Source organism: Neomonachus schauinslandi, chromosome 11 (assembly GCF_002201575.2).
Source record: "Neomonachus schauinslandi chromosome 11, ASM220157v2, whole genome shotgun sequence".
Classification (NCBI taxonomy): Eukaryota; Metazoa; Chordata; class Mammalia; order Carnivora; family Phocidae; genus Neomonachus; species Neomonachus schauinslandi.
This window is the reverse complement of record NC_058413.1, coordinates 102,497,721-102,524,647: the sequence shown is the minus strand read 5'-3', so window position 1 is coordinate 102,524,647 and position 26,927 is coordinate 102,497,721. Positions and strand designations below refer to the sequence as shown.

Below are 26,927 nucleotides of genomic sequence, written 5' to 3'. Positions count from 1 at the left end.
GTCTCCAAGTGGAGACTAGACACTATGGCTAGAGACTTATGACACAATGGAGGAGAGCCAGATGTCAAAGATGACTGTGAGGGAGGGGCACCTGGGTGGCTCAGGTGATTAAGTGTGCAACGCTTGATTTCGGCTCAGGTCATGATCTCAGGGTCGTGAAATCGAACCTGGTGTCAGGCTCTGCACTGGGCTTGGAGCTTGCTTAAGATTCTCTCTCTTCCCTCTCCCTCTCTTTCTGCCCCTCCCCCCACTCTAAAAAAAAAAAAAGGTGGCTATGAGGAAAATATTGGTGCCATTAATAGGAATGAGGAAGTTAACAGGAAAGCAGTAAGTAATGAGTTCCATTTGGAGCATGTTGAATATAAAGGATTGGGGTGATATCCAGTTGGAAATACTTACTGAATGGTTGGAAATTTTATTTATTCAACATATATTTATCAAACCCTGGAGATGTCCTTTTTTTTTTTTTTTAACATTTGATGAGATTGAGAGTAGTACAGGTTTTTTCCCTGATCCCCTAAGCCCAATGATGTGTGTATAGCTCCAGATGGATTTTCTTAAGGAAATATTTTAAACCAATTACATAAGATGTAATAATTGGCGTTTTTTTTTTTTTTTTTTTTTTTTTTTTTAACCACCTCTGTGTTACATCTTATAGTAATCACAAATTGATGGTTTCCAAACTCAGAGACTGTTTTTGGTGTTGTTTTTAAAAAAAAAAAAAAGGTAATTCTCTCTGTGAGTGTACTTAGAAAACAATGAATTGTGTGATTTCAATGGGTAAATTGTATGTTGTGCTAATTATATCTCAATAAAGCTGTTAAAAAAAATTATTCTTCGGGGCGCCTGGGTGGCTCAGTTGGTTGAGCGACTGCCTTCGGCTCAGGTCATGATCCTGGAGTCCCGGGATCGAGTCCCGCATCGGGCTCCCTGCTCGGCGAGGAGCCTGCTTCTCTCTCTGACCCTCCCCCCTCTCATGTACTCTCTCTCATTCTCGCTCTCTCAAATAAATAAATAAAATCTTTAAAAAAAAAAAAAAAAAAATTATTCTTCACTGCACACATTTCCAAGTAGATGTTAAGATTACAAGGGAAAGACCGTAGTTCTATATCACTGGTAAAACTTGTGACATACAAATAAAGTACATTGGATCTAAGGAAAAGAGAGAATAGATACCACTTAATTTTTAGAAAGAAGTTTCAGGCTAGTTTTTAGAATATAGAAAATACAGGGCGCCTGGGTGGCTCAGTTGGTTAAGCAACTGCCTTCGGCTCAGGTCATGATCCTGGAGTCCCTGGATCGAGTCCCGCATCGGGCTCCCTGCTCAGCAGGGGGTCTGCTTCTCCCTCTGACCCTCCCCCCCTCTCATGTGCTCTCTCTCATTCTCTCTCTCTCTCAAATAAAAAAAAAAATCTTTAAAAAAAAAAGTGATTAGAATATAGAAAATACAGGTTTTGTTTTTGTTTTGTTTTGTTTTTTTCTTTAATCAACATTGAGCACTTGTCCTACCCAGCCAGAAGAGTCAGGAAATGCTTCTTTAAGGAGATGATACTCTGAGCTGAATCTTTTTTTTTTTTTTTTTTTTTTTAAAGATTTTATTTATTTATTCATGAGAGACAGAGAGAGAGACAGAGGCAGAGGGAGAAGCAGGCTCCCCGCGGAGCAGGGAGCCCGATGCGGGACTCGATCCCGGGACTCCAGGATCATGACCTGAGCCGAAGGCAGTCGCTTAACCAACTGAGCCACCCAGGCGCCCCCTCTGAGCTGAATCTTGAGGGATGGGTAGGACTTAGTAAAGTGAGGAGGGTAGAGATACCCAGAGGGAACAGTCTATGCAGCCCGTGTGGGGAACTGCCCTCAGTTTGGAATTAGAAGGGATGGGGGGAGGTATGAGGAAGAGAGAGAAAGATTCCTCCATGTAAATACATGAAGATTAATCATATTTTTAACAGTTTTATAGTATTCTATACTATGATTTTTATGCTGTACATTACTTAACCATTCCTCTGTTAATGGATGTTTAGATTATTACTTGGTTTTGTCTATTTCAAGTAATGTTGCATTGAACATACTTGTACCTTTGTCCTTGCAAACTTGGGAATGTAATTCTGTGTCAGAGGTCAGGCCTTGATTTTAATAGTCAGGATTAACAAATTTGAGTACTTTAGGACTGAGCTATGATTAGTCACATTTCATTATATTGTATAATTTTTGAGTCAACGGCTTTGATTAAATCAAAGACACTTGCAGTTTCAGTTCTTTTAGGGCCTTATTTGGACATGGTAAGGAGTTTGAATCATATGGGAAGCCATTGGTGGATTCTGGGCAGAGGACTGACATGATATATAAAAATGTTTCTAAATATCATTCTGTCTGCTGTGTTAAGAATAGACGATAAGGAGGCAAGGATAGAAGTAGGAGAAGCTGTTGTATATAGTTCAGGCAGGGGATAATGGTGGCTTCAACTAGAGGGGGGATGATGGAGGTGAAGAAAAATGGTGGGGTTCTAGGCATGTGTTGAAGTTAGAGTTGACAGGATTTGCTGATAGGTTGGATATGGAGAGTCTCAGGATTAACTCTAAAATTAGAGTGGCCTTTTCCTGGATTGAGAAGATTGGGAAGGTGCAGGTTTAGGAGAGATGATCAGGAATTCCCTTGGGGCATGTTATGTTTTTGAAATGCATATTAAGGTCCACATGGAGTTGGTGAGTATGCAGATGAGGCTAAGGATCAGGGTGGACCGTATTTTATTAATCAATGAATGAATGAATCATTGAAAGGTAAATCAGGAAGGAAATGTAGAAAACAAAAGTTTTAAAGAGAATTATAGTTAAACTCCTTTATTATGACCCACATACATGGTCCTTTTCTCTCCACTTCCCAGTAGGTCTCCTCTTGACTGGAATAGATCTAAACTGGTAAGAGTTTGGAGAGATGCAGGTGAAAATACATTTGTGTATATATATTTATTTCTCTCAAAATCTACTTGTATCTAAGACATGACGTGTCTCAGAAAATTAGTTGATACTAAAAATTCTGTAGAGATATTCTAGCTTTATGGAATTGCTTTGTTTCATCAAAATGATTATAAAGAAAACCTGTTCATTTTGACTTCCATATAAAATTAAAAGTGTTTTCCCACACACAAAAAATTTCATAGACCACAGACTACATTTCCAAATCCTTCTTCACATTATTAGTTCCCAAAGTATCTTCTCTACCTTTTATCTGTATCTTATGGGGATGCCCATATTTGATAAGGCCTCATTCTACTCATGGCACACACTGCAGCCTAGTTGTCATAGTTTAAAATGCGTGAATTAAGCCTATAATGATAGCCTATAATTTCATCCACATGATGAAATTTTCTTTAGGAGACATAAAGCCAGAAACTCACTGCATGTGAGTGATAAATCCATGCTGGCACTTATTGCTTAATCCTGTTGATTTCAAAGGACAAATCTCAATGGCTTTTTCCGACTTGTTTGGTTAACAGACATCCTTATTTATAGAAAAGCTTAATAGTCCACAAATATTTGAATAGTACAGAAGGTATTCTATTTGAACTGTTGGTAATACTGGAGCGTGATGAACTTTAAATTAAAAATGGGGCAAGCTCAGAATTTCCCCAAGTCTTTACCTTTAGCTTCTCTTGGAGTTACACAGCTGTAAAAGGCCCTAATATTATTAGATATGTTAAACTCCAATAAGATATTCTTCGACTACACCTAGGATGTTCAGTAAACCTTAGAGTAGCAGTTTTTTAAGTCCACAAATTTATAAAGGAATCTATTTATTTTTTATTGTTAACATTCTTGTAATAATTGACCAGTGATTGGATTTAGCAGTTATTAACAAATTCCTAGAAAACAAAATTGGTTTACAATTAAATTCTTTTTTCCTTCTGCTCAAAGAGGAAGGAAAATATAGACAACAAACAATGCCTATGAGGGATGCAAGGACTTTTAATGTCTTTCGGTTTTGGGAGCCATGTTCTACCTTTGGTGGATTTGGAGCTTTGAAAGAAAGATGCAGATACTTTCTAAACTCTGTAGATCAGACCACTAGTAGTTTAAACTCTGACTTTAACAAAATTTAGAGATTAGTGAGAAGTGTACCAAATTGTATCTTAGAGTGTTTTATTTTAAATGTGTGTGTCAGCAGTACATGGTAATAATATGTTTGGTATTCCTAAGAGTAATGATTAAAAAACCCATTCTAATTGTTTACCTGGTTTAACCATGCCTGTAACCCAAAACTAGCCACTTAACCACCTGGAGACATCATTAAATGTAGGAGTTGAATCTGCAAACCCAGCTCTATGAAGTCATGTCCATTGTCGAATATTAATCTTTCAAAGATCACAAGAAGAAAACTTTGCTCAAGACTATACCTGTTCTGTTATTCAGGTTCATCACCACTATGTTCTTAGAACCAGAAGGTTCCATAAGCATTTACAGTTTCTTTTTCTGTTGTTAAAAAGAGGTTTTTAGTTTATTAATTTAGCTGCATGATTAGAGGCCTTACTGTCCATTCTTTCATTTGTGTTTCTGTCATTCTGAGTACTCTTGTTTTGGCACGATACTACTAACTTTATGAGGTGTCAGATATTGTTTTCTAAAACTACCAGAGGCAGAGGTCCAGGCTCTCCTCCTTGTGACAGGTCCTTGAATACTGCTCAAACTAGAACCATTTATCTTTGAACTTTCCTATGGGCTTCTTGGATTTGTCTGTTTTCCTCTGGCTTCTAGCAGTCATTTTCCACTTAAGATTCTGTCCTTTCTGCCATGCTGCCGAATGACTAGTGGTTTCAGAGCTGCTGCTCCAACACATCTAACTTCTCTCCAGTCCTAAAATAAGGGCCCTAAGGGGGAACTATACACTTAAAAATGGTTAAGATGGTAACTTTATGTTGTGTGTATTTTACCTCAATAAATTTTTTAAATAAATAAACCAAGGGGAAATTTGAAGTGACATCCAGTGGTATCCACTTAAGTATTAATACTAAATTAAAAAGCAACTTTAGAAGTTATATTAAGTATGTTAAGTTATATTAGGTATATTTAGAAACTGAAGCCTAGAAAGATTAAGTGATTTGCATAAGAGCTGAGAATAGAGCCGTGTTTTCAACATTAGTCCATGTCTTTCTAGAGCTGTGTTCTTTGATTACTCCCTTGACTTACGAGTTAGCCATAGTTAACCCCTGTGTCACTTCTACCTTCCTTGGAACTGAATCGTAGTTTGTTCTTCAGAAGGATGCTTAACCAGTTTTGTCCCCCTTTCACAGAAGGGAACCTTGGAATTGGGGGCAGTGGGTAAGCCTAGGTGCCAATAATGGGTAAACTGGCTTAGAAAAAAGTGATCGAGTGACCTCCATCTGAGAGGAAACCAGACCAGTCTTTTTACGTCATCTACATAATGGAGATAATAATTAATAGAATTTATGTGAGCAGTTCCCAACTAGTTGTTCTTCGTTGCCGATCAGATTAGTTTTGATACCTAAAGATGTCATCCAGGTGTGTAAAAAAATTGTTAATACAAGTGTATGTTTAATAAAGGACACAAAATACCACATAAATTGGCAAAAATGTTCAAAAGATTTCTTTGTGCAAGTGTACTTCATATTCTAGCTGAGTAAGCCTCTCTTTTCTCGTACTGGAAATTTCATCAGTCATATTTCTGCTGGGATGATGTTGCACAACAACTCCACAATTCAGTGATCTACATCAACAAGTATTTTTACTTTTTAAGTAAACTCCACATTACACATAGGGCTCAAGAGTCGCATGCTGTACCATCTAGGCCAGCCAGGTATCCCAACAAATTTTTTTTATCTGTGGGACTACTGGGGTGGCTCTAATTCAGGCTGTAGGTTGGGTTTAGATCTGCTCCACATGTCTCTCATTCTGGGGCATGCTCTTGTCATGGGAGACGGTAGAAACACGAGAGGTCAAGTCAAACCCACTCACATTCCCCAGGATCAAGAATGAAAGCAGTAGGGCAGGGATATACATCAGCTCTTCTACTGGGAGGCATTGCAGAGTCACAGGGCAGAGGGTATGGATATGTAAGCTTGTTGCAGGGAGAGAGTGAAGAAATGGGAACAGGAATCTACCACAGAAACATTTCAACCTTGTAATGTTAGTTTGTTACCGAATTATAACTGAATTAATTTCTGTGTAGTTGAACAGATAGCTGGGGTCTTGGGTTTTTTTTCCAACTTGCCCTTCCCTTTCACTGTTAATCTTTCTCCCCAGTAACAAGTGACTTAACATGTCATTATTTCTTACGGGGTGGGATCCCAAGAAACATAAATCATAGTCAAGCCATTGGCTAATACACTAAGGAGCTTGGCTTTTTCTGAACTTACTTACACGGGAAACTTGATTGGCTCTTTAATTAACTTTATTGCAAGAACTTCATTGACAAAATTCTTACTTAGTACAGCTTAATCTACGCTTTTGAGTTCTCTGTGCCCATTTCTTTTTTTTAGCTTCTTGCCTTTTTTATTTTTATTTTTTTGTAATTGGTTGAGTACAGTTGACAATGTTACATTAGTTTCAGGTGTACAATATAATGATTCAACATCTATAAATTAGGCTGTGCTCACCACGAGTGTAGCTACCATCTGTCACCGTGCAATGACCACTGACTACATTCCCTATGCTATGCCCTTTATTCCTGTGACTTACTCCTTCCACAACTGGAAGCCTGTATCCCCCAGTCCCCTTCACCCATTTTACTCATCCCCCAACCCCCTCTCCATCTGTGCCCATTTCTGAATGAACCAATTCAGCCTGGCTTCATTGTTTTCCACTGTCATTCACCTGAAGAACTTAATGGAAATATATATATATCTGCCCTTTGATTTATGAGTGAATGATGGCAATGTCTTAGATCTCAAATATTTGCTAAAAATGTATATTTAGAGTACATATGTAGAGAAACCAAAATACTAAAATTAACAGATTTGCTTCCTTCATCATCAGCATCTTATTCTCCAAGTTTGGCATTTGAATCCTGATTCCTAAAAATTAGATGGTTTGGTAAATGATGATCTGTTCTTTGGACTGTATTTCTTTCCTTCTTAAATAATTACATATCAAAATAGCTATCTGGATGTATTTATCTGTGTAAAGAATGTGTTAGAAGTGTGACCAGATTGCATTTATAAATATTATTATAACACTAGCATAAATTGAGTAAATAGCACACATCAGTAGTTCAGCTTAGAGTGACTCATTTATCAGTCCAGTCATACTCATTACTCCGAAATAATTCACAACAGACTTTGAGGTCCTGTAGAGATGATAAAAATAGGTGGGATGAAAATACCTATTTAGGGAATTGTCTGGGATGTTGAATGCCATCAGATGACATCATCATCTGATAGTATTAAATATGACTCTAGGCACTTTTCTAGGCTATTCAGTTGACATAATTTTTTTAATTACTGCCTAAAAAACAGTTCTGGGACAGTTAATGAAATGTTACTGCATATATTGAAATCAGTAAGAGAACCTAGCTGTTGTTCTGAAATGATAAGAAGAGTTTATGAAGTTTCAGACAGTATCTCATTTTATGTCTGTAAGCCAGTATTGCCTCATGACATCTTTCTATTATTGTCTTGAAGGGCTGATTAAAGTTTTTATTATTTAACCTTAGTTTCTTATATATATCATGAATTTGTTTGCATTAGGGACTGAATTTTATTTCCTTGTGGCTTGTACAGCAGCTCTCAATCAGGGCCATTCCCGTAATGTTGCTTAATTTTTTTGTTTGAATTTTTGTTCAATGGAACTTATAGCTTATTAACATAGAGTTCACAGTTTCAGATTATTTTTAAGTGCTTTTGAAATGTAGATTAGATCAGGTCTCTCACCTAGTGAAAACCATTCAGTGGTTTCCCAGTATTTTAAACTACAGACTCCCTCCTAAGGCTTCTCAGTTCTTGCTGAGTTTGACTTCACTTCCGTTTCATCATAGGCCCTCCCCTCTTCTTTGCTCTTTGTGCTTTAGCCTCCTTGATGTCCTTTGGCTTCATGGATGTGCTACAGCTGTTCCTGGAATGCTTTTCTCCCCATTTGAAATAATACCTTCTCATAAAGGCCTCTCCAGATTGCGGTTTTTGGTTCACTTTCTGTATATGTGTATAGATCTTTAAACACACACACACACACACACACACACACACACACCCCTCAGCTATGAGTCAGAATAAAATTAATTAGAAAAGACTAATGAGCACAGTAGCATACAACTACCTGGACCCTCAATTGTACTGATGTTCTTCAGGTCAATATCAGCACAACGCTTTCTCCCTCATGGAATCAAATTAAGGAAGAATGTTAAAAATTTAAGTTTAAAGTGTAAAAGACATCCTTTTATTCATTCATTCAACAAATAGTTGAGTGATTTTTTTGTGTCAGCCACTATGTCCAACCCTTTGTCGTCATGAAACTTCTATTTGGGTGGAGGAGACAACATAAAACTTATAATTACACAGTATAATAAATGTAAGGGAAATAGGGTGATCAGCTGGAAAGTATCTGGGGGAGGCCACTTTAGACAGGCTTGTCTGACTCCAGAACTTATTTCTGCTATATTTTAAAATCTCCCTAGGTCCAAAGAAATCAGAAATGTATTTATTTGTCTTATTAAAAGATATGAAAAAAATTTTAAGTCTTCTGTTTGATATCCATTCCTATCACCAGTATTGCAACCTATTGACTTCTTTGTGGGGGTTATAAATAATTTTAGAAAAGTGTGATATATTTGCTTTTGTTGCCAAAAACTTTAAAACTTTATGTAACTAAAAACTCATCTTCTCAGAAGACTGTGGGTTGCTTCAGTATTTCCACTAGGCTTGAAGAACTGATTCAGAATCTAAGAGATGCAAATAGTCTAATGTAGGGAAATTGCTGAAAGCACAATTAAATTGCCAAAGTATATACCACATGCAACAATTTCCTTTTTGTCAAACACACAATTTGAAATGATTGTATATTTATAAAAACAAACAGAAAAAAGCAAAATCTATAAAAGATTAACAATCTATAGTTTCATGTTCCAGTCATAAGTTGTCTCCAGGTTAAAAGTTTAATGTAATTTAATATTATAAGTAATGTCATAATATTTAAAATTAAGATAGCCCATGTCATCCTAATTCAAAACAGATCATATACCTAATCCATTTTCTATTAGTGGTCACAGTGTAAGGTGGTACACATATTAATGTGCTAAAAACCTTTTCAGGTTTTTATTTAATGTGCATTCCTTTCTTGTTATATTTTATCTAAGAGTGATCAGTTAGAACCAACACAACCTAAGTTGACAGAGATCAGAGTCCTGATCTCTGGTAAGACAGAGTTTCATTTTACAGTGACATTTTGTACCGGTAGAAGGAAAGAGATGTTAAATTTGAGTAAAGATTTGAAAATGGGGATTGAAAATAATGGGTCTTCAAAATATTTTGAAGAAAACAAAAGAACCAATTCCCATTGCCTTATTGGATCCTCAGGGTTCATAGTGGTCATATTCCTAAAAACACAATTTCTCTTCAAATTTGGTAATTAAATGTGAATTCTTCACAGATTTATGAGTTAGAGACCTCTGACCAGGATTTAATTGTCTGAAATGGGTTGTTTCTTTTAAGGCTAATTAAGCAAAGGGCGCCTGGGTGGCTCAGTTGGTTAAGCGACTGCCTTCGGCTCAGGTCATGATCCCGGAGTCCTGGGATCGAGCCCCGCATCGGGCTCCCTGCTCGGCGGGGAGTCTGCTTCTCCCTCTGACCCTCCCCCCTCTCATGTGCTCTCTCTCATTCTCGCTCTCAAATAAATAAATAAATCTTTAAAAAAAAAAAAGGCTAATTAAGCAAAAAAATATTAAATTGATAATCAGCCTTTTTACTTCCAAATTTCAAATTGGTGAAATTACAAATTAAGTCCTTTTAATATAACATTAAAATTTAATTGCATTTCTTTTTAATCTTTTGGGCTATTAACTCAGCTCCATCTTTAAGGGGTGTTAATAATTTCTGACTAAAGAATTTTAAGCTTAAAATTGAAAGATTTAAAGATTCTAACATCCCCAAAACTTATGGAAATGCAACTAGTTGGGTTTCTTCACTTTGATAAGATGCTGGGAAAGCTGCCTCTTATCCTTGGGGGAAGAGATGGAATGCCACTCTGGTGGTGGTGGTGGTGGTGGTTACAGTGACTTAGAAGGTGGTAATGAAGTTCATAAAAAGAAAGATGAGCTCAGTCTTGATATCACTGCAGCAATAGAAAGAAAATCTGCGTAGGTACACAGTTGAGTAATTGTTGAAACGTCAAATGTGCCTGGCTAATCTGGAGGTTATTTTTATAAAAATTCTGATCGATGAATGAAATCCCCCAAGGCAGAGTTCTGAACCTTGATTAAACCTAAGATTTTATAGACCTCCCCCCTTGAAATTGCATACAAAGTTTTATGTGTGTTTTTGTATGTAAGTGTAATTTTTATTAGCTTCCCAATAGGATCTGTGACCAAAAGGTCCCAGGCCAGAGTGTTAAAACAGATCTTTGCTGGAGTAACTAAAGAGGCACCCTGAGACTGGCACTAAGTGAGAAGAGTATGAAAGGGAACTAACATTATCCAGCTAAGAATGAAGCAGATCAGAGGTGATCCACAAGAAAGTGATAGGTTAGATCAATTCTGTGAGGAAAGGTGTATAGAAAAAGAAAGGCAAAGGGCCAGAATTAGACTGTAGTAGTTTTATGTGGTTAAAAGAGAAAGGTCAATTCAATAGGGAGAGATCTCTATTTTGGAAGCCAATTAAGTATAAAATATAATTGAAAGGTCATAAAAGATGAGAACTGAGGAAAGGTAATTGGCTTCAGCCTAGAGAAGTTGCTTGTGACTTTAAAGCAATGTCAGTGGAATGTGAAACATAAAAATCATATCATAAGGGGGCACCTGGGTGGCTCAGTCAGTTAAGCGTCTGCCTTCGGCTCAGGTCATGATCCCAGGTTCCTGGGATCGAGCCCCGCATCGGGCTCCCTGCTCAGTGGGGAGCCTGCTTCTCCCTCTCCCTCTCCCCCTGCTCATATGCTCACTCTCTCTCTTTCTCTCTCTCTCTCTCAAATAAATGAAATCTTAAAAAAAAAAAAAAAAATAAGGGGCTTTTGGGTAGTTAGTAGTTGGGAAAGGAAAGTAGCCTGAGTCAACCCCTGATAATATAATAACAACAATAGTAGCAGTCATAGTGAAATAATAGCAGCTAACATTATTGAGCATTTGTATATGTCAGGCACCACGAAGAGGGTTTTTTCTTTTTTTAAATTGCTTTTTCCATTTAACCTTCACATAACCTTGTGAAGTGTTCTGTTGTTATTCTATTTATCATCATCATCATCATCATCATCCCCATTTTTGGATTAGCAAATGGAGGTTGGTGTGGGGGGGGCAGTTATGTAATGTGCTCAAGGTCACATGGTCAGCAAGTGTGAAGACAGAATTTGAACCCAAGCAGCCCGACTTCTGAGCCTTCATTCTTAACCCCGCCTGGGTGGCGCAGTTGGTTAAGTGTCTGCCTTCGGCTCAGGTCATGATCCCAGGGTCCTGGGATCGAGCCCCACATCAGGCTCCCTGCTCAGCAGGGATCGTGCTTCTCCCTCTCCCGCTTCCCCTGCTTGTGTTCTCTCTCTCTCTCTATCAAATAAATAAATAACATCTTAAAAAAATAAATAAAAAAAACCCGTACTATTAAATACTAGAAGTATCCGCAATGATGTAAAAGGAATATGGAAGACTTCTGTGTACTGCTATAAAATGAAACCGAAAAAGGATAAATGTTTTTGTATAAGAAGTGGGGAGAATACAATTATATATACATAATTATATATATCAAATGAAGCAAAGGGTAAACAAAAATTAATAAAAAGTTACCTGTAGGCAGAGGAAGGGAGCAGGGATAAAAAGGAAGACTTCTTGGATTATATCTTGTTGCATAGTTTTAATTTTGGTGTCATTTTAAACATCAGGTAAGTGTTTTACATATTCACAAAATAGGCTTACACAAGAGAAATATACCACAAAGAGATAGCTTTTCAAATAACTTTAGAACAATAGAATTTGGACTTTACATTCTTTATTTTTTTGCACTGTGTGTTCTTAGGATGGTGTAATCTCAAGATTAAAAAGAACTCCAAAGAAATTTTAACTTTTAAACTTCATCCAGTAATTTTATTGTTAGTGATATTAGTATAGCTATTTTGACATTATTTCATGTATATTATAGGATAAAACAAGTAATTTGTGTTAATGTTAAGAATGAGGATCTTCTATGTAAGAGAAAAAGAAATACACATGTAAAAATCAAAGAAAAGTAATTCCTATAATGGTACATTTGAAATGGAGTGAAGTCATTACTTTTTTTTTCTTAGCTCTGTCTCTGAAAAGTCTTAGAAGTAATACCAATCCTGCCATAAAAAACACCCTAAGCACCCAGATACCATTCCCCGGTGAAGAGAACCAAGACTTCTTGGAGAAGTGACTGATTCCAAGTTTGGGGCAGGAAGTATTCAAGTTATGCATGAGACAAATTTATTATGCCAGAAAGCAACAAAGGCATTGAATATTTCTGGATTTAAAAAACAAAAACCTATAAAGGGGCTCTCACTGGTCAAAGATGGATTTGAGCATCAAAAAGAATAATGACTAATTGAAATAAATTGAGTATATAAGAATCCATGCACCCATTATGATACTTAAGAGAATCCTAAAATAGAAGAAAAACAAAAACAAACATACAAATCTTAATAGTTATCACTGGAGGTAGGCAGTGTACCAACCCCTTACTCTGAAAATTGGTTTAAATTAAGGAAGAAGAATTAAGCACTTATCCTTCCTGACCTATTTTAGTTATAGTTCAGGATACTAACTAAATAGCCCTAATTGACAACAGAAGAATTTCATCTAATAGATGTGGCAGGAATAAAATAATTAGAAAGTCACAGTTTTGCAACCCCTAATGAAGTAACTGGTTCAGGTTCAACCACCAGTGAATACTAAAATTAGTGCTTTGGTTCTCCCAAGTACAGCCCCTGTTCCAGTGTCTTAAGCATCACCTGGTTACTTATAAAAAATACATAAATTCTTGGGCCTTTCCAGCACGTGCTGTGTCAGAGACTCTAGAGGTAGGTCCCAGCAATCTGTTTTAACAAGGCCTCTAAGGGTTCTGATGTACACTAGAGCTTAAGAACCGTGTTAGGAAAAAGAGAGATGAGAATGTTTAATTGAAGGATCAAGCTATCACCCCCATGGCTCAGTGACCAACCTTAGCACTCCTAGAAGCGGAAGAACCAGATGTTGTAGTCCTCCAAGTAGATGCACCTATGACATATTCTTGCCACCCTCCAAAAAAATTAAACTTGCATCTATTCTATTCTTTATACTTGAATTCCAAATTATTGGAAATACAGGAGATAAGAGAATAAGTTAAAGCAAGATCATGAGGAAGTAAAAGACAAATCCAGAATGTAGGATGACTGACCTAGTCTCTTCAGCAAGTCAGTAGCATAGGAAAAGGGGAGGGAGGAAGACTGTTCCAGAAGAAAAGGATTCCAAAGACAAAATAAGCAAATACAGAATGTACATCTTGGGGCACGTGGGTGGCTCCGTCGGTTAAATGTCCGACTCTTGGTTTCAGCTCAGGTCTTCATCTCAGGGTTGTGAGGTCGAGCCCCACATCAGGCTCCGTGCTGGGCGTGGAGCCTGCTTGATATTCTCTCTACCCCTCCCCCTCCCCAGCTCTCTCTCTTTAAAAAAAAAAAAAAAAAAGTACATCTTATTTGGATCCTGATTCCAGTAAGCCAACTGAGGAGACTTGAATTCAGACTGTGAGTTAGATGATATTAAGGAATTGTTAATTTTGTTAGGCGTGGTGATGGTATTATGGTTATGTAAGAAAATTTTTTTTTTTTTTAAGATACACAGAAAAGTATTTAGGGTGAAACAAAGTGATGCGAGCATTTGCTTTAGGTTACTACAGAAGAAAAAAAAAAAGATATATGAACTATGACAAAATGTTGACAGCTCTTAAATCTGGGAGATTCATTATACTATTTTTTCTACTCATGTATATTTGAAATTTTCATAATAAAAAAATAGAAAAATTTAAAAGATACCTACAAAAATTTTTATCAGGATATATTTATTCCTGTGCTAGGCTTTATCATGGTGTACTGCAATTGCCTATTTACTTGTCTATACCAGTATTTCTCAAATTATCAGTATTGAAAGACCAATTTTTTAATTGTCCAATTTGTCACAGACCGTGATTTTTGTAAAATACAAAAAAAATCAATTACTGTAAAAGCAAAGTGAGGAAAGGACATACAAAATATAACCTTAAAAAGTTTTCTTATTAAAGTCAACAAAATTACATTTCACTTATCAGAACAAATTTAAACATAGGATAAAGCAGTTTTTTAATTGTACCGATCAAAAATACGCATACAGGCCATTAGTATGGAAAATTGCTGTTACACTCAAGTTTGTTCTGTAACCATAATTAAGTTTTTCTTTCTTTTTTTTTTTTTTTTAAAGATTTTATTTATTTGATAGAGAGAGACACAGCGAGAGAGGGAACACAAGCAGGGGGAGTGGGAGAGGGAGAAGCAGGCTTCCCACCAAGTAGGGAGCCCGATGCGGGGCTCGATCCCAGGACCCCGGGATCATGACCTGAGCCGAAGGCAGACGCCCAACCGACTAAGCCACCCAGGCGCCCCCATAATTAAGTTTTTCATGCGAAACATGAATATGCTTTTTGCATGTTACCTTGAGGACCTTGTGTATTAACTTGAGCGTGGATTGAGAACAGTGCCCCTCACAGAGGATGAGGAAGTATACCTAAACCAATGTGATTTCGGCCACAGGTTTTTACCTCAGTTACTTCTGTTACTGATTTCTCAGCAGATGGTACAGTTTTCAGGGATGCCCACACTGCAGAAAACATACAGAATGAGGAAGGGAGGAGTGAACATACCAACCTCTTGAAGCAGGCAGTCTTAATCTCTGGAACATGGATGTTGTCCTTTTTCTCACAGTGTGTTATATATTTATTGTTATGCGATTCTAGCTTTACATGGTAATTTTAGGTTCAGGCTTACCATTCCTCCCCCCCCCCCCCCCCCCCCACCCTTTCCTCCCCGCCCCCAAAGCTTTTCATCCCCCCTGGCTAGGGTGGTATTAATTTGGACTGATCGCTTCAAAAACGTCTGTACTCTAGATTCTCTTGCGCTTCCTAGGACTCATTTTGTAGGTGACAGTTTGTTGTTGTTCTTTCCCCCATATACTTACATTTGTTCACATTGGATCTGTTAGGTTTCTCTATGTTGCCAGAATCACAAAAATTTTTCCAATTAACTCACATTGATTCAGCATTTTCTTTCTTTTCTTTTCTTTTTTTATAGAGATTTTATTTGTGTAGAGAGAGAGCACAAGCAGGGGTAACGGCAGGCAGAGGAGGAAGCTGGCTTCCCGCTGAGCAAAGAGCCTGATGTGGGACACTATCCCAGGGTCCTGGGACCATGCATGACCTGAGCCAAAGGCAGATGCTTAACTGACTGAGCCACCCAGGTGTCCCTGACTCAGCATTTTCAACAGAAAGAAATTTTGTCTCTCTGAAGAGTCATTTATTTGTCTATGAAAAAATTGTCTCTTTAGAGCTACAGCTTAAGTGGCATTTGGTGTGGAATTTCTGCAAAGATAACACTAGTAACTAGCCAAAAGATAATCCTGTACAGAACACGTTGCATTTCCCTCAGTAAGTTATATTTGCCCACGGGGCCAACCCTTTGTTATAGATTTCCCCGTTCATCCAGTATAGAAATGAGGCTCTGGTTTACTCTTATGAACAGATAGTACATAGTTTACTTGGTAGTTAACTTAGACATAGTCACTCTGATGACAGGTTGGACATTCTGACTGAAAAGTCTATATATTTTTAAATTTTTATTTTTTTTCCCCGGTAGAATTCTGAATGGCTATTATGTGTGCTCTGTAAAGGCAAAAGGAAAATGTGGGGAGCTGATCATCTCAATTTGTGATTATAGCAGATGAAGAAACATATACAAAATGTCTGCTTACATTTTTTTTATTTGAGTATAATTTACACACAATGTTACGTTAGTTTCAAGTGTACAACTTGGTGGTTTGACAAGTTCATACATTATGCTGTGTTCTGCACAAGTGTGGCTACTGTCTGCCCCATTACATCACTATTACAGTATCGTTGACTGTATTCCTTATGCTCTGCTGTTTATTCCTGTGACTTACTCACTTCAGCCTGTAGCTCCCTCTCCCCTTCACCCATTTGGCCCAACCCCACACCCTCATCTGCCGTCTGTTCTCTGTATTTATAGGTCTGATTTTGCCTTTTTTGTTTTGTTTTCCTATAGCTGATGTCAGAGAAATTACTGCCTGTGCTCACTTCTAGGATTTTATGTTTTAGACACATTTAGGTCTGTCTGCTTACATTTAAAGCCTCTAACATCTAATATTCTATATTTTATAATGGTTGATGATACCATCCATGACCAGACCTTAATCAGCTAAGTATTTAATAAAAACTGTGCCTCTGATGTTTTGTACATAGTACTAAAGCAGTGTGGGGAGTACCAAAGAAAATAATATGGCCCCTATCTTCAGAAAGCTTAAGTGAAGGTATCTTATTTTCTAACACACAGTGTGTTAGAATTAAGGCTGTGTGTGTGTGTGTGTGTGTGTGTACACCCAAACACATACGCACTTTGAGATATTTATGCGATATATGCAGGTAACTACAGTGTGAGCCAATGTGTTGTCAGTGATAAGGAGTTCAGAGTATAGAGATTAGTTCTACTTGAAGTGACGAGGAACTGTTTAAGGGCAAGGTGGCATTTAAGCAGGGTTTGAAAGGATAGGATTTCAGCCCGAGTCTAGTAAAGAAGCTTGATACGGTTTTTTAAAGTTTATTAACTTGAGCGTGGATTGAGAACAGTGCCCCTCCATGGTTAGAGTGAAGTAACCATTCACTTACCAGTTGTATGAATTCAGCCAGATTACGTAACCCCTCTGATCTTCAGCTTCCTCATCTATAAAATGAAAATTAGAATAATAGTTATCATAGAGGGTTTTTAGGAAGATTAAGAGGAATACAGTGATACAAACATGCTTTATAAACTGTAAACTGCTGTACAAATGTTAATTTTATAATAAATATTGAGGATGTCCTGAGCCAAAGCCATGGACTCTAAATATCAGTAAACCACATAGCCTAGAGCAGAAAATATATGGAGATGGCTGAATATTCATTCACCCATACAATTCCTAAGTTGGGAAAATAATCTTAAATTTTTGAAAAGCCTTTCAAGATTTCTGCTGACCCTTCCCCCTCAAAAGATCGTTTCAGAGGCCTTTTAGATGTTCAGGCGAAACTTGAATGAGCTATAATGTTTTGTTTTATTGAGTTCATATAAACATATGCAGAACTAATTTTCAGATAAACTGCTTTAGCAGAGATTATAACATTATACAAAGGTAGCTAATGTATCTTGCAAAGTATATTTGCTTAGAGAACATGGCTATCATGTTTGATTTAGAGAACAAGTCTTGGGTAAATCATAAGTGCTCCACCAAACAAAACAGAGTGTGAATTATTTAAGCTACTTCCAGGGACCACTGAATCTTATGTTACAGGTGGCTTCTATAATAACTGCAGGAAATGATTGCTTAAAAGAAAGACACCTTTTTGTCTGATGAGATGTCAGAAAAGGGATTCATGGGGTTTTTGTTTTTGTTTTTGTTTTACATAAATTTTGTTTTTTAAATATGGTTAGGAAAAATGTTCAGCAAACTTGTAAACAGAACAGAGAGAGTGCTTAGACATAAAAAAGCATTGTGAATTATACTGTGAATATTATGCCACTTGCTGTTCTCTGGTCTTGGGCTCTCTCCATTTATCTGGACTCCAGTGAAATATGATTGGAATTACTTTTCTCAAGGCAGGGAACTTGGAAAACAGCATGTTACTTGAACACTCACTCCTATTCATTTAAAAAGCTTTTGAATAGGTGAAGGGGATTAAAGTACACTTATCTTGATGAGCACTGAGTAATATATGGAATTGTTGAATCACTGTATTGTACACCTGAAACTAATATAGCACTGTATATAAACTACACTGGAATTACAATAAGATAAATAAAAAGATAACTTTTTGAGGAGAAAAAATTCTACCTACTAATAGTGGGGATTTTTTGTTGGTTGGTTGGTTTTGGTGAATAATCCTAAATTCTCTCCTTTTTTACAGACTACCTTGCTAATCATGGCCGGTTAAATGAGTCTGAGGCCAGGCGCAAATTCTGGCAAATCCTGTCCGCTGTTGATTATTGTCATGGTCGGAAGATCGTGCACCGTGATCTCAAGGCTGAAAATCTCCTGCTGGATAGCAACATGAACATCAAGCTAGCAGGTAGCTGGGACGCAGCTGGCTCTAACATGACCAGACACGAGCCACTGTCCTTGGTGTGTGTGCAGGCAGAGGTTCAGGAACATTTCTACCAGTGACATCGGGCTTTCTTAAAGTGTGTTTTACTCATAGTTCTAAGTGTAATGACGAGTAAGAGAAATTGGTTTATTGCTAATGTACACGGTGGCAGGACTGGGGTCTGATTTGTGGCCAGGTCCCTTGCGCCCTGCTGGAGGAGGTCCGTTTGTCTGGGTGTGTGTGAGGTAGGGGACTGGGAGCCGGACCAGAGGAGCAGTAAAGGATCACGCTGGTGCTCTGCCTGCCCTCCTGGTTATGGGTGATTGTACAGAGAGGTCACAGCCGGAGAAAAGACAGTGATAGAAGTCTAATGCCTGGCTCTGATACAATCAGGTTTTGAGTTATAACATGGAGGTTGAGGGTACAGAGATTATTTTGCTAGTTTTTCTCCTACAGTTTTCACAATTGTAAAAGGTTTTGTATTTTATAGTCCAAGTTTCTTTATCCATATGGTCAAGAATTCAATAAATATTTATGCGTCAGGTACTGTGCCATGCTAGGTATACTGATTCTGAAAGTCTAGTGGGGAGATAAAAATAATTAAAATACAATATGTTGCCCAAAAATGTATGTACGAACTGCAGTAGGAATCTAGGTGAAGGAATAGCGCTCTACCTGGAGGCTTCACAGAGAGGGAACTATTTGAACTTAGGCTTGAGGGATGAGTTAGAAGCTTGCCAGGAAGATAAACGGAAGTAGGATATTGCACACAGGCAAACTATGTAAATACCACAGGTATAAGGGAAAGAGATTGAGATTGGTGTGGTGGGGAACTGTAGCTCAGTATTAGTGAAATGTGAAATCTGTAGGCACAGGGAATCGACACAGGAGGAACAGGTAGGCAAAGAGCAGAATATGAAGGGCCTTGAACACCATGAAAAAGATTTCAGAGTTTATTCTGTTGGAAATAGGGAGTGCAACCTATTGAAAATTGTAGGGTGGGATGGAAGTGAAGGTGGGACTGGGCTACTATGATTAGATTTGCATGTTGGAAGGAGGTTTCTATCTGGCAGCAGGGTGAAGATGGGTAGGAGGCGTGGGTAAGACTGAAGGCAAGAAGATTAATAAGGAATCTAAGGCAGTAGTCCAGTTAAGAAAATGTGGGTCTGGGCTAGAGTAGCAGCCACAGAGGTTGTAGGTGTGGAAGGGAGATTCATTTCAGTTAGGGTATTGAAGAAGATAAGGGGCTTGAAGCAAAAGTTTAGCAAAGTTGCAAGTGGTGGTGTTTTGTTCTAGGATTGTTAAAGAGGAACAGAGGGACATCCAGATGAGAGGAGCTGACCAAGAAATTATTTGCTGACTCGGGGCACCTGGGTGGCTCAGTCGGTTGGGCGACTGCCTTCGGCTCAGGTCATGATCCTGGAGTCCCGGGATCGAGTCCCGCATCGGGCTCCCTGCTCGGCGGGGAGTCTGCTTGGTCCTCTGACCCTATCCCCTTTCATGTGTTCTCTCTCTCTCAAATAAATAAATAAAATCTTTAAAAAAAAAAAATTATTTGCTGACTAGCTAGGTTGGATACTCATTGGACTCCTAAGCTTAGGGACAAAACAACGGCCTTGGTTTGCTGTATTGCAGTATAAAATAGAAGATAAAAGCATCTAATTTGTGCATGTAACTGGTTTATTTCTATGCCATTTCCCATTAGTTTTTGCCTTGGGCATTTGAGGGAAAGCAAATAATTAATTTTTACTTACTTTATTTTAACTTTTACTTTAATGTTGATAATTAATTTTAAATGCCAATGTTACATATGGTTCAGGGAGGTAATGGATTTTCCATTCTGCAGGCTATGACTTTTTTTTTCTAATGGGATTGCCTGAATAAGACAGTTTTTTAAGTTAATCTGTTTCATTCCCATTATATATATAAAGATTTGTATTGATTTGTCTTTTCTGTTTTGAAAGTGCAATCCACAGTATTGGTGTTTCCATAGTTTCTTATGTGTGTTCACTTCTCCCATTTGTGGTTTTGTTTTTTGTTTTGTTTTTTCTCTTCTTCTTTTGGCCCTTCTATTGGTCTCATTCATCTCACTCCTGTTTGCCATTCTTCAGGAGTGCACTTCCCTGGGACTTTTTTTTACTTTTTGGAAGCATCTGCTGCCCTCAAATTGTTGTCTTCAGAGAAGGCTCTTGTTTTTTTGAAGTCCTTAACTCTGTAGAAAGAAAGAGGAAACCCCTGCTTCACCTTCATATTCCTTTATCACTAAAACAAAAAATTCACAAAAACATACTTCCAAGGAATTCTGGGAGTCTTTTTAGGCAGAGAAGGGTTAGCAGTGTGAGTCATATGCTATAGAAATTACAGAGTGCTTTGTCACTAACATCTCAAAAGAAAATGTCAAAGTAGAACACCAAAGAAACTTGCAAACAAAATATACAGAATATTCCTTTAAGGTTATAACCAAGTTTTGCCTGGCTATAATACGTCTCTTATAATTTTGGCATATAATATAGGTAGATCAACTCAGTATTTCTAATGTCATTATGTGGTATTCACAGCTAGGTCTCTTTGACCTCAGGAAGTAAAGATTCTGAGTTTTCAAGCATTATTGGTAAGTTTTTCCTCAAGGGTTACTCACTAACTGAATTTTGGGTTTTATCATTCAGTATTCATCCATCGAGTCTCATTGATTCCATTACCTCACAAGTGGAGACATGCACGCGCACACACACACGCAGTATATCTTAGCACTCAAATATCCTCTTGTCCACGTTTTTCTGTCATCCTCACCACCATTTACCCCAAATTTTAGTAAATGTTTATGAAGCATCTACTATGCTCCTAGGCTAAGTCCTGGAGATTGAAGTATTTCAAGATGAAAACGATAACAATGCAAAAAAGTTCAACTCTGCTCTCACCTGGAGGAGTTAACCCAAAACCAGAGCTTTAACTAAATATAATACAAGAAGATAATTGGGAAGGCCATGAGGCTAGGAGAAAGACTAACTCTTCCTGGAAGAACCAGGGAAATGATTAGCTAAGACTTGATTAAGAAGGGGACAGAAGGAGAGAAAAGCAAAGGGGGTATGAGGTAGGGATGGTGGATCCAAGCAGGTGTCAGCATATGCAAAGGCAGGTAGGCCAGAGAACTCAGATTGTGTAGGGAAGCTGTGGACCAGAGCTAGTGGGATCTAAGTGCCAGTGACCAAGGATAGGGAAGGAGCCTGGACAGGTAGGCAGAGCTACGTCATGAAGAATTTCACATCAGAAGTTTATATGTGTTTCTCTGTGCTTAAAGAATTTCTCCAGAATGTTTATTTTTATCCATAGATTTTATAACTTTTTTATAGTCCTGCTTTCCTTTAAAAACATCATCTTCTGATCTCTGAGGAATCTTCTTGAATTTTAAAGAATTCCAGTGCATGTAGGAAAGTTGGGACTCCATGGAAAGATTGCAAGAACTCAGAATAAAAGGCAGAATTATTCCCTCAAATTATACTTTGCTTGTTCTCCTTATGAAGATCTCTTTTAATTGCTAAATGGGCTGAATAAATGAACTATTTTAGCTATCTTGTATGTTGAAATTGAAGAGAAAGTGCAAACCAAAACTAGGTGTAAATTACAATATTTTGTAATTTACAAAAAAGAAAATGGGGTAGAGGTGTAAAATGTGGTTTATTTTAATAAGTACAGAAACATGGCTTTGAAATCATTTTCTAATTGATGCTCCTCCTATGGATAAAGACTTCAGACACTGATGAGCCATGGATCCCTCCATACCCATGTGTGTTCATTGCCTCAATTATGACACCTCCGGCCTTTGCAGAATACGAGGCAGAATGCAAGGAAATACTGGTTTTCATTAATTGTAGTAGTTGTGGTAATATTTCCTCCTATTTTGGCTATGACTGTTCAGGCATCAAGTTGAAAATAAATAGATGAAGGACTTTCAGTTTTATTCTTCACCTTTCCTAATCTGAAATGTTTATAATAAATACTTAGATAAAGATAAAAATGTATGAACTAGTTGGAGGAAGTTTTCAGAAAATATCACCATTCAAACAAGGCTTCTACGTAAAGAATGTGGAGTGTGATAGCAGACAGTATTGGTGGAGACTCTGGCTGTGCCCCTTAGTGGCTGTGTGACCTTGGGCTGATTATTTACACTCACTGAGCCTCTGTTTCCATATGTATGAAACAGATTAATCTGTTTCTCAGGAATATTGCAGGGATTCATGATAATGTTAGAGACAGGGGGCTAGTAGGTAAGAGTATGGTCTCTAGAACCAGGCTACCTGGCTTTGAATCGTGGTTATGCCACTTACTAGATGGGTGACCTTGGACACATTACCTAACGTCTCTGTCCTCCGTTTCCTTATCTGTGAAGAGGGAATGATTGAAGTTCATATCTCACAGCGGTTACTAGTTAATATTTGCAAAGTACTTAGAACAGTGCCTGGCACATAGTTAATGCTATTTAAGTGTTTGTTAAATAAATTGTTGATTAAAGTTCCTGGCACCATGTAAACACTCAGTAAAAGGTAGCTATTCTTTGTATTCAGTATAAAATTGATTCCATGTGAGAACAAGTCCTGAAAATTCTGATAACCATATAACCCCCCTCACCATGTTTTTTTTTTTTAATTACCAAGGCCTTAAAGCCTTAAAATATCAAAGGAATAAGACAAGTTTATCATTTATATTCTAAATTGTCTGTACTTGATATGATTTTTTTTTTCTAAGAGGGACCTTAAACATAGTGATGTGTAATAGCCTGATAGATCTGACCTGTGCATCACAAGTCACTTGTCTTTGGCCCAAGAGGGATGCTTCCTTTCTGAATTGACCCATGACCTCCGAGTAACCCATCATCTCTCATTATTGTTTCTAACAATCTTCCTGTTCACAAGAAGACCTTGAGACAGGGTTTCTGTACATATAATTCCAGCTTTATGCCCTGGAACCAAAAAAAGGCTAGGGGAGGCTGAGATAGGTAGTAAAATATTTATTAGAAGTCTTCTATTTGCTATCCTCCTGCCACTGGTATTATGTAAAAAGAGTTCTGCGTCAGCAAGCACAGTGAGACCTCCTCTTTATCCTTCAAGCCCACTGAGCACCAGGAACACATTAAGCCTGGGCTATGGAAGACGGCTCAGAGGGTTTTGTTGAGTTTTGTTTTGTTTTGTTTTGTTTTTCCCCTCTTCTTCTCCCTCCCCGCTCTCCACCCTATTTGGGGCTAAGGAAGACCATTTATTTGCTCCTTAGCTCACTGAACTCCCTCACTGCACAAATTGATGCCTCACACTGGTCAGCAGGATCACATTTCATCTCAGCTGTGGTGACCATTCCCGTTGCCCTCCTGTCAGGTAGAGAGGGCATCACTGACGTTTGGAAGGAAGCTGTGCAGCTGGCGGGCAGCAGAGCACACGGTGACGTCAGTGCCGGCCGACCCCTGTGCTGCTGGTGTCATGTGTCAGCTTCATCTCCATCGCTGTCCTGCCCTCGTTTGTCAGCTTTCACTCCGATTGTCTTCTCTGCTCCTGTTATAATAATTACAGAAGAGGTGTATCTCTCCAGCGAGCCTGGGTATCTGAATTCTACTGGTAATTTTAGAAACGAGGATAAAATTAACCCTAAAGCCATCTGCTGCTCTGTAGGAGAATGTTTTTAATTATAAATTAGACATCATAACACACTGCTGGAGATTTGAAATTGCCTCGGTGTGGTGTTGCTTCTTAGAAGTCGTGTACTTTTCCTTAGCTCAAAGACTGGTTTTCAGTGTTTTGTTTTTTCCCTTTTCAGAAAAAGTTAGTTTACCTAATGACTTCTTCTATTTAGTCTTTAGGTCATTTAAATAAAAATCCTGAAAGTAGTAATTATAATCATTTTGCAACAATAACAGTGACAGACTGTTGAACATCTTCTGTATGTTTCTCACAACCTTTGTTTTGTTCTCTGTTTCCTGGCTAGTTGAAGAGAGGTCTGGGGACCAGCAGCATGAGCATCACTTTGGAGCTTATTAGAAATGCAGAGTATCAAGCCCAACCCTAGACCTGCTGAATCAGAATCTGCATTTTAACACATTGTCCAGGTGGTTTGTATGACTGCTCATGTTTGATCTATTTCATTCCAGCAAGCACAACGGAATTCTTTTGTGCTTGGTTCCCATCAGACAGTAATCATCAGGATCAGCTTATTTACTCTGTGTAAGGTCCTGTTATTCCTAAAACATTGGCCCTTTGTTAATGATATTTGGGCGCAGATAACTTAGATAATTTAGTGATGACAGTAATAATAATTGGCATCTGTTACCAGTAAGATAAAGGTCAATCAGTCACTTTCAAAATAAGCAGACAATAATAGCAGCTCTAGTACTGTTTTCAAATATATCCATAGTCTGTTACTGGTTAGTTAGATAAGAGGTAATTAGAGGACTCACCTTTTGAGGCCAAGTTCATGTTCATGAGAGTCCGTCAACAGTAATTGAATCAGTTCTGTGGTTAAACAATCTACTCCAAACCCTCTCTTCTGTAGACATTTTAAGCCCCACAGAAACCAGGTGAGAGAATATGGATATATTAGGAAATCTCAAAACCACTGTTAAGAGTAAAACCCCTGGAGAATGTGCCTTCGTGTTAGGGCTGTGGGCACGAGTCATCTCACATGAAAGGACAAGATGTCTATTCAACACATTGTGCATTCTTAAAGAGAATATGGATTCCTAAAATGAATGTAGGTATATATTTCTGACATTTACTTTGTAGACAGTTATTTCCATTCGCTTATGAAGGATGCTGTTGACATAGCATCTAATAGTGTAGAGAAGAGAAAGCCCTCACTTGCCAAGTTCTGCTGGCGGAGGGATAAATTAGAAAACCTCTCCTCTCTACTAATGTAAAAGATTTTTCCTGGGTTTATGACAGCCTTACCTCCAACTTTGGGTTGGATTAAACTTCTCTGGCTGGTGACATTCTTGGAACATCTGTGATATAGTAAAAAACAAACAACAACAAAAAAAACCACTTGGCTTGCAGTTTAAAAAACCTGTATTTGAATACTGACTAAGCCACTCATAGCTGGTGATACTTGGGCAAGTCATTTAACCACTCTGAACTTCAGTTTCCTTTGTTTGTAAGACAAGGACAGTCACATCTCACAGGGCTGTCATCACAATTAAACGAAATAATATATTAAAAAAATACCAAGTATGTAATGCCTGATCCAGTGTAGGCATGACATAAATGTTTTTTTGGATTTGATTATAACTCCTAAACCATGTTGAAGGACGAGTTGTCATTTGTTTCTAAAACTTCTTATGATTTCATATTAAACTTTCTTAAAATTAAGTTAAGAGATTCTTTGAGAAAGCTGTTTTTTTCCTACTGTGTTTAAGAATGTTGAAAATCATGATTGATCTGACAAACTCAAGGTATGTTATGAGGGCGAGTTCGCTTACTCCCCACACAAATGACAAATTACTGCAGAGGAAAGAAACTTTTTATATCTTCAGAATTTTGTCAGAGTTGCTCAATCTTGTATGAATAAAAATAGTATCAAAATAACACTAGACTGAACCCTGGATTGGAGTGAGAAGTATCAATATGAATTCATGGGTTTTTAAAAATACATATACATATAGAAAGGTACAAGAATAAATATGGGGGGGGGTGTATACATGTATTTTAGCATTCGGACATATATTTCCAGCTCTCTCTGCTGACAGGGCCTAGGAGCAGTGACATCCAGCTGCAGTGAGTACATCTAGGTCCTAGTCTTGGTTTCTAAATACCATTCTTCTGTAAAAGGAACCTGGGTTCCTTGGAAAAGTGGTTGATTCCAGAGCTGGGGCAGGGAAAATAGAAAATGAGCCTGGAACTTCTTTTGGTGCCAGATATAAGGAAATATTTAAAATGAAATTTTAAAAAGATGAGGGCATGTTGAAAGGATACAGAAGCCAACCTGAATTAGCTTCTCATGGCCAAAGCTAGAACTATTTGAGCATCAAAATAAATAACAATAGTACTGAGTTTATTCAAAGAATAAAATGCTCATGACGAATACAATGACAATATGATAAATAAATGATTTAATGAATAAATGAAAGGGGAAGATTAAAGAAGAATTGTAATTAAGTGTAGAAGACATGGGGAAAATGAACGCTCACCATTAGAACACTACAGTAATGGTTGCTGCAATCAAGATCTACCAATGAATGCTATAGTGATAGGTGGAAAATTTGAGAAACAGGATCTTTATAGTTTCAATGTATCTTCTCTAATATATTTATTAATTATAAAAGGGAAAATAGTAACTTTACAATGGGGAAAGCCAGCAGAAAGCACCTTAATCAAGAGATCAGAGTTACCCCCTCCCCAGTAATTAGACATAGCCCCATGCATCTCCTGATACAGTGCAC

At 37.8% G+C, this 26,927-nt stretch overlaps 1 protein-coding gene across 4 annotated transcripts in view; it reads left to right on the top strand.

Moving 5' to 3' along the window:
* Nucleotides 1–26,927, top strand: part of SIK2 (salt inducible kinase 2) — a 124,672-nt gene that overhangs the window by 66,192 nt on the left and 31,553 nt on the right. For all 4 annotated transcript variants that reach the window (XM_021696264.2, XM_044919256.1, XM_044919257.1 and 1 more), the window contains one exon: nucleotides 18,335–18,496. In XM_021696264.2, the coding sequence (XP_021551939.1) occupies nucleotides 18,335–18,496 (162 nt within the window). The remainder of the gene's footprint in view (nucleotides 1–18,334; nucleotides 18,497–26,927) is intronic.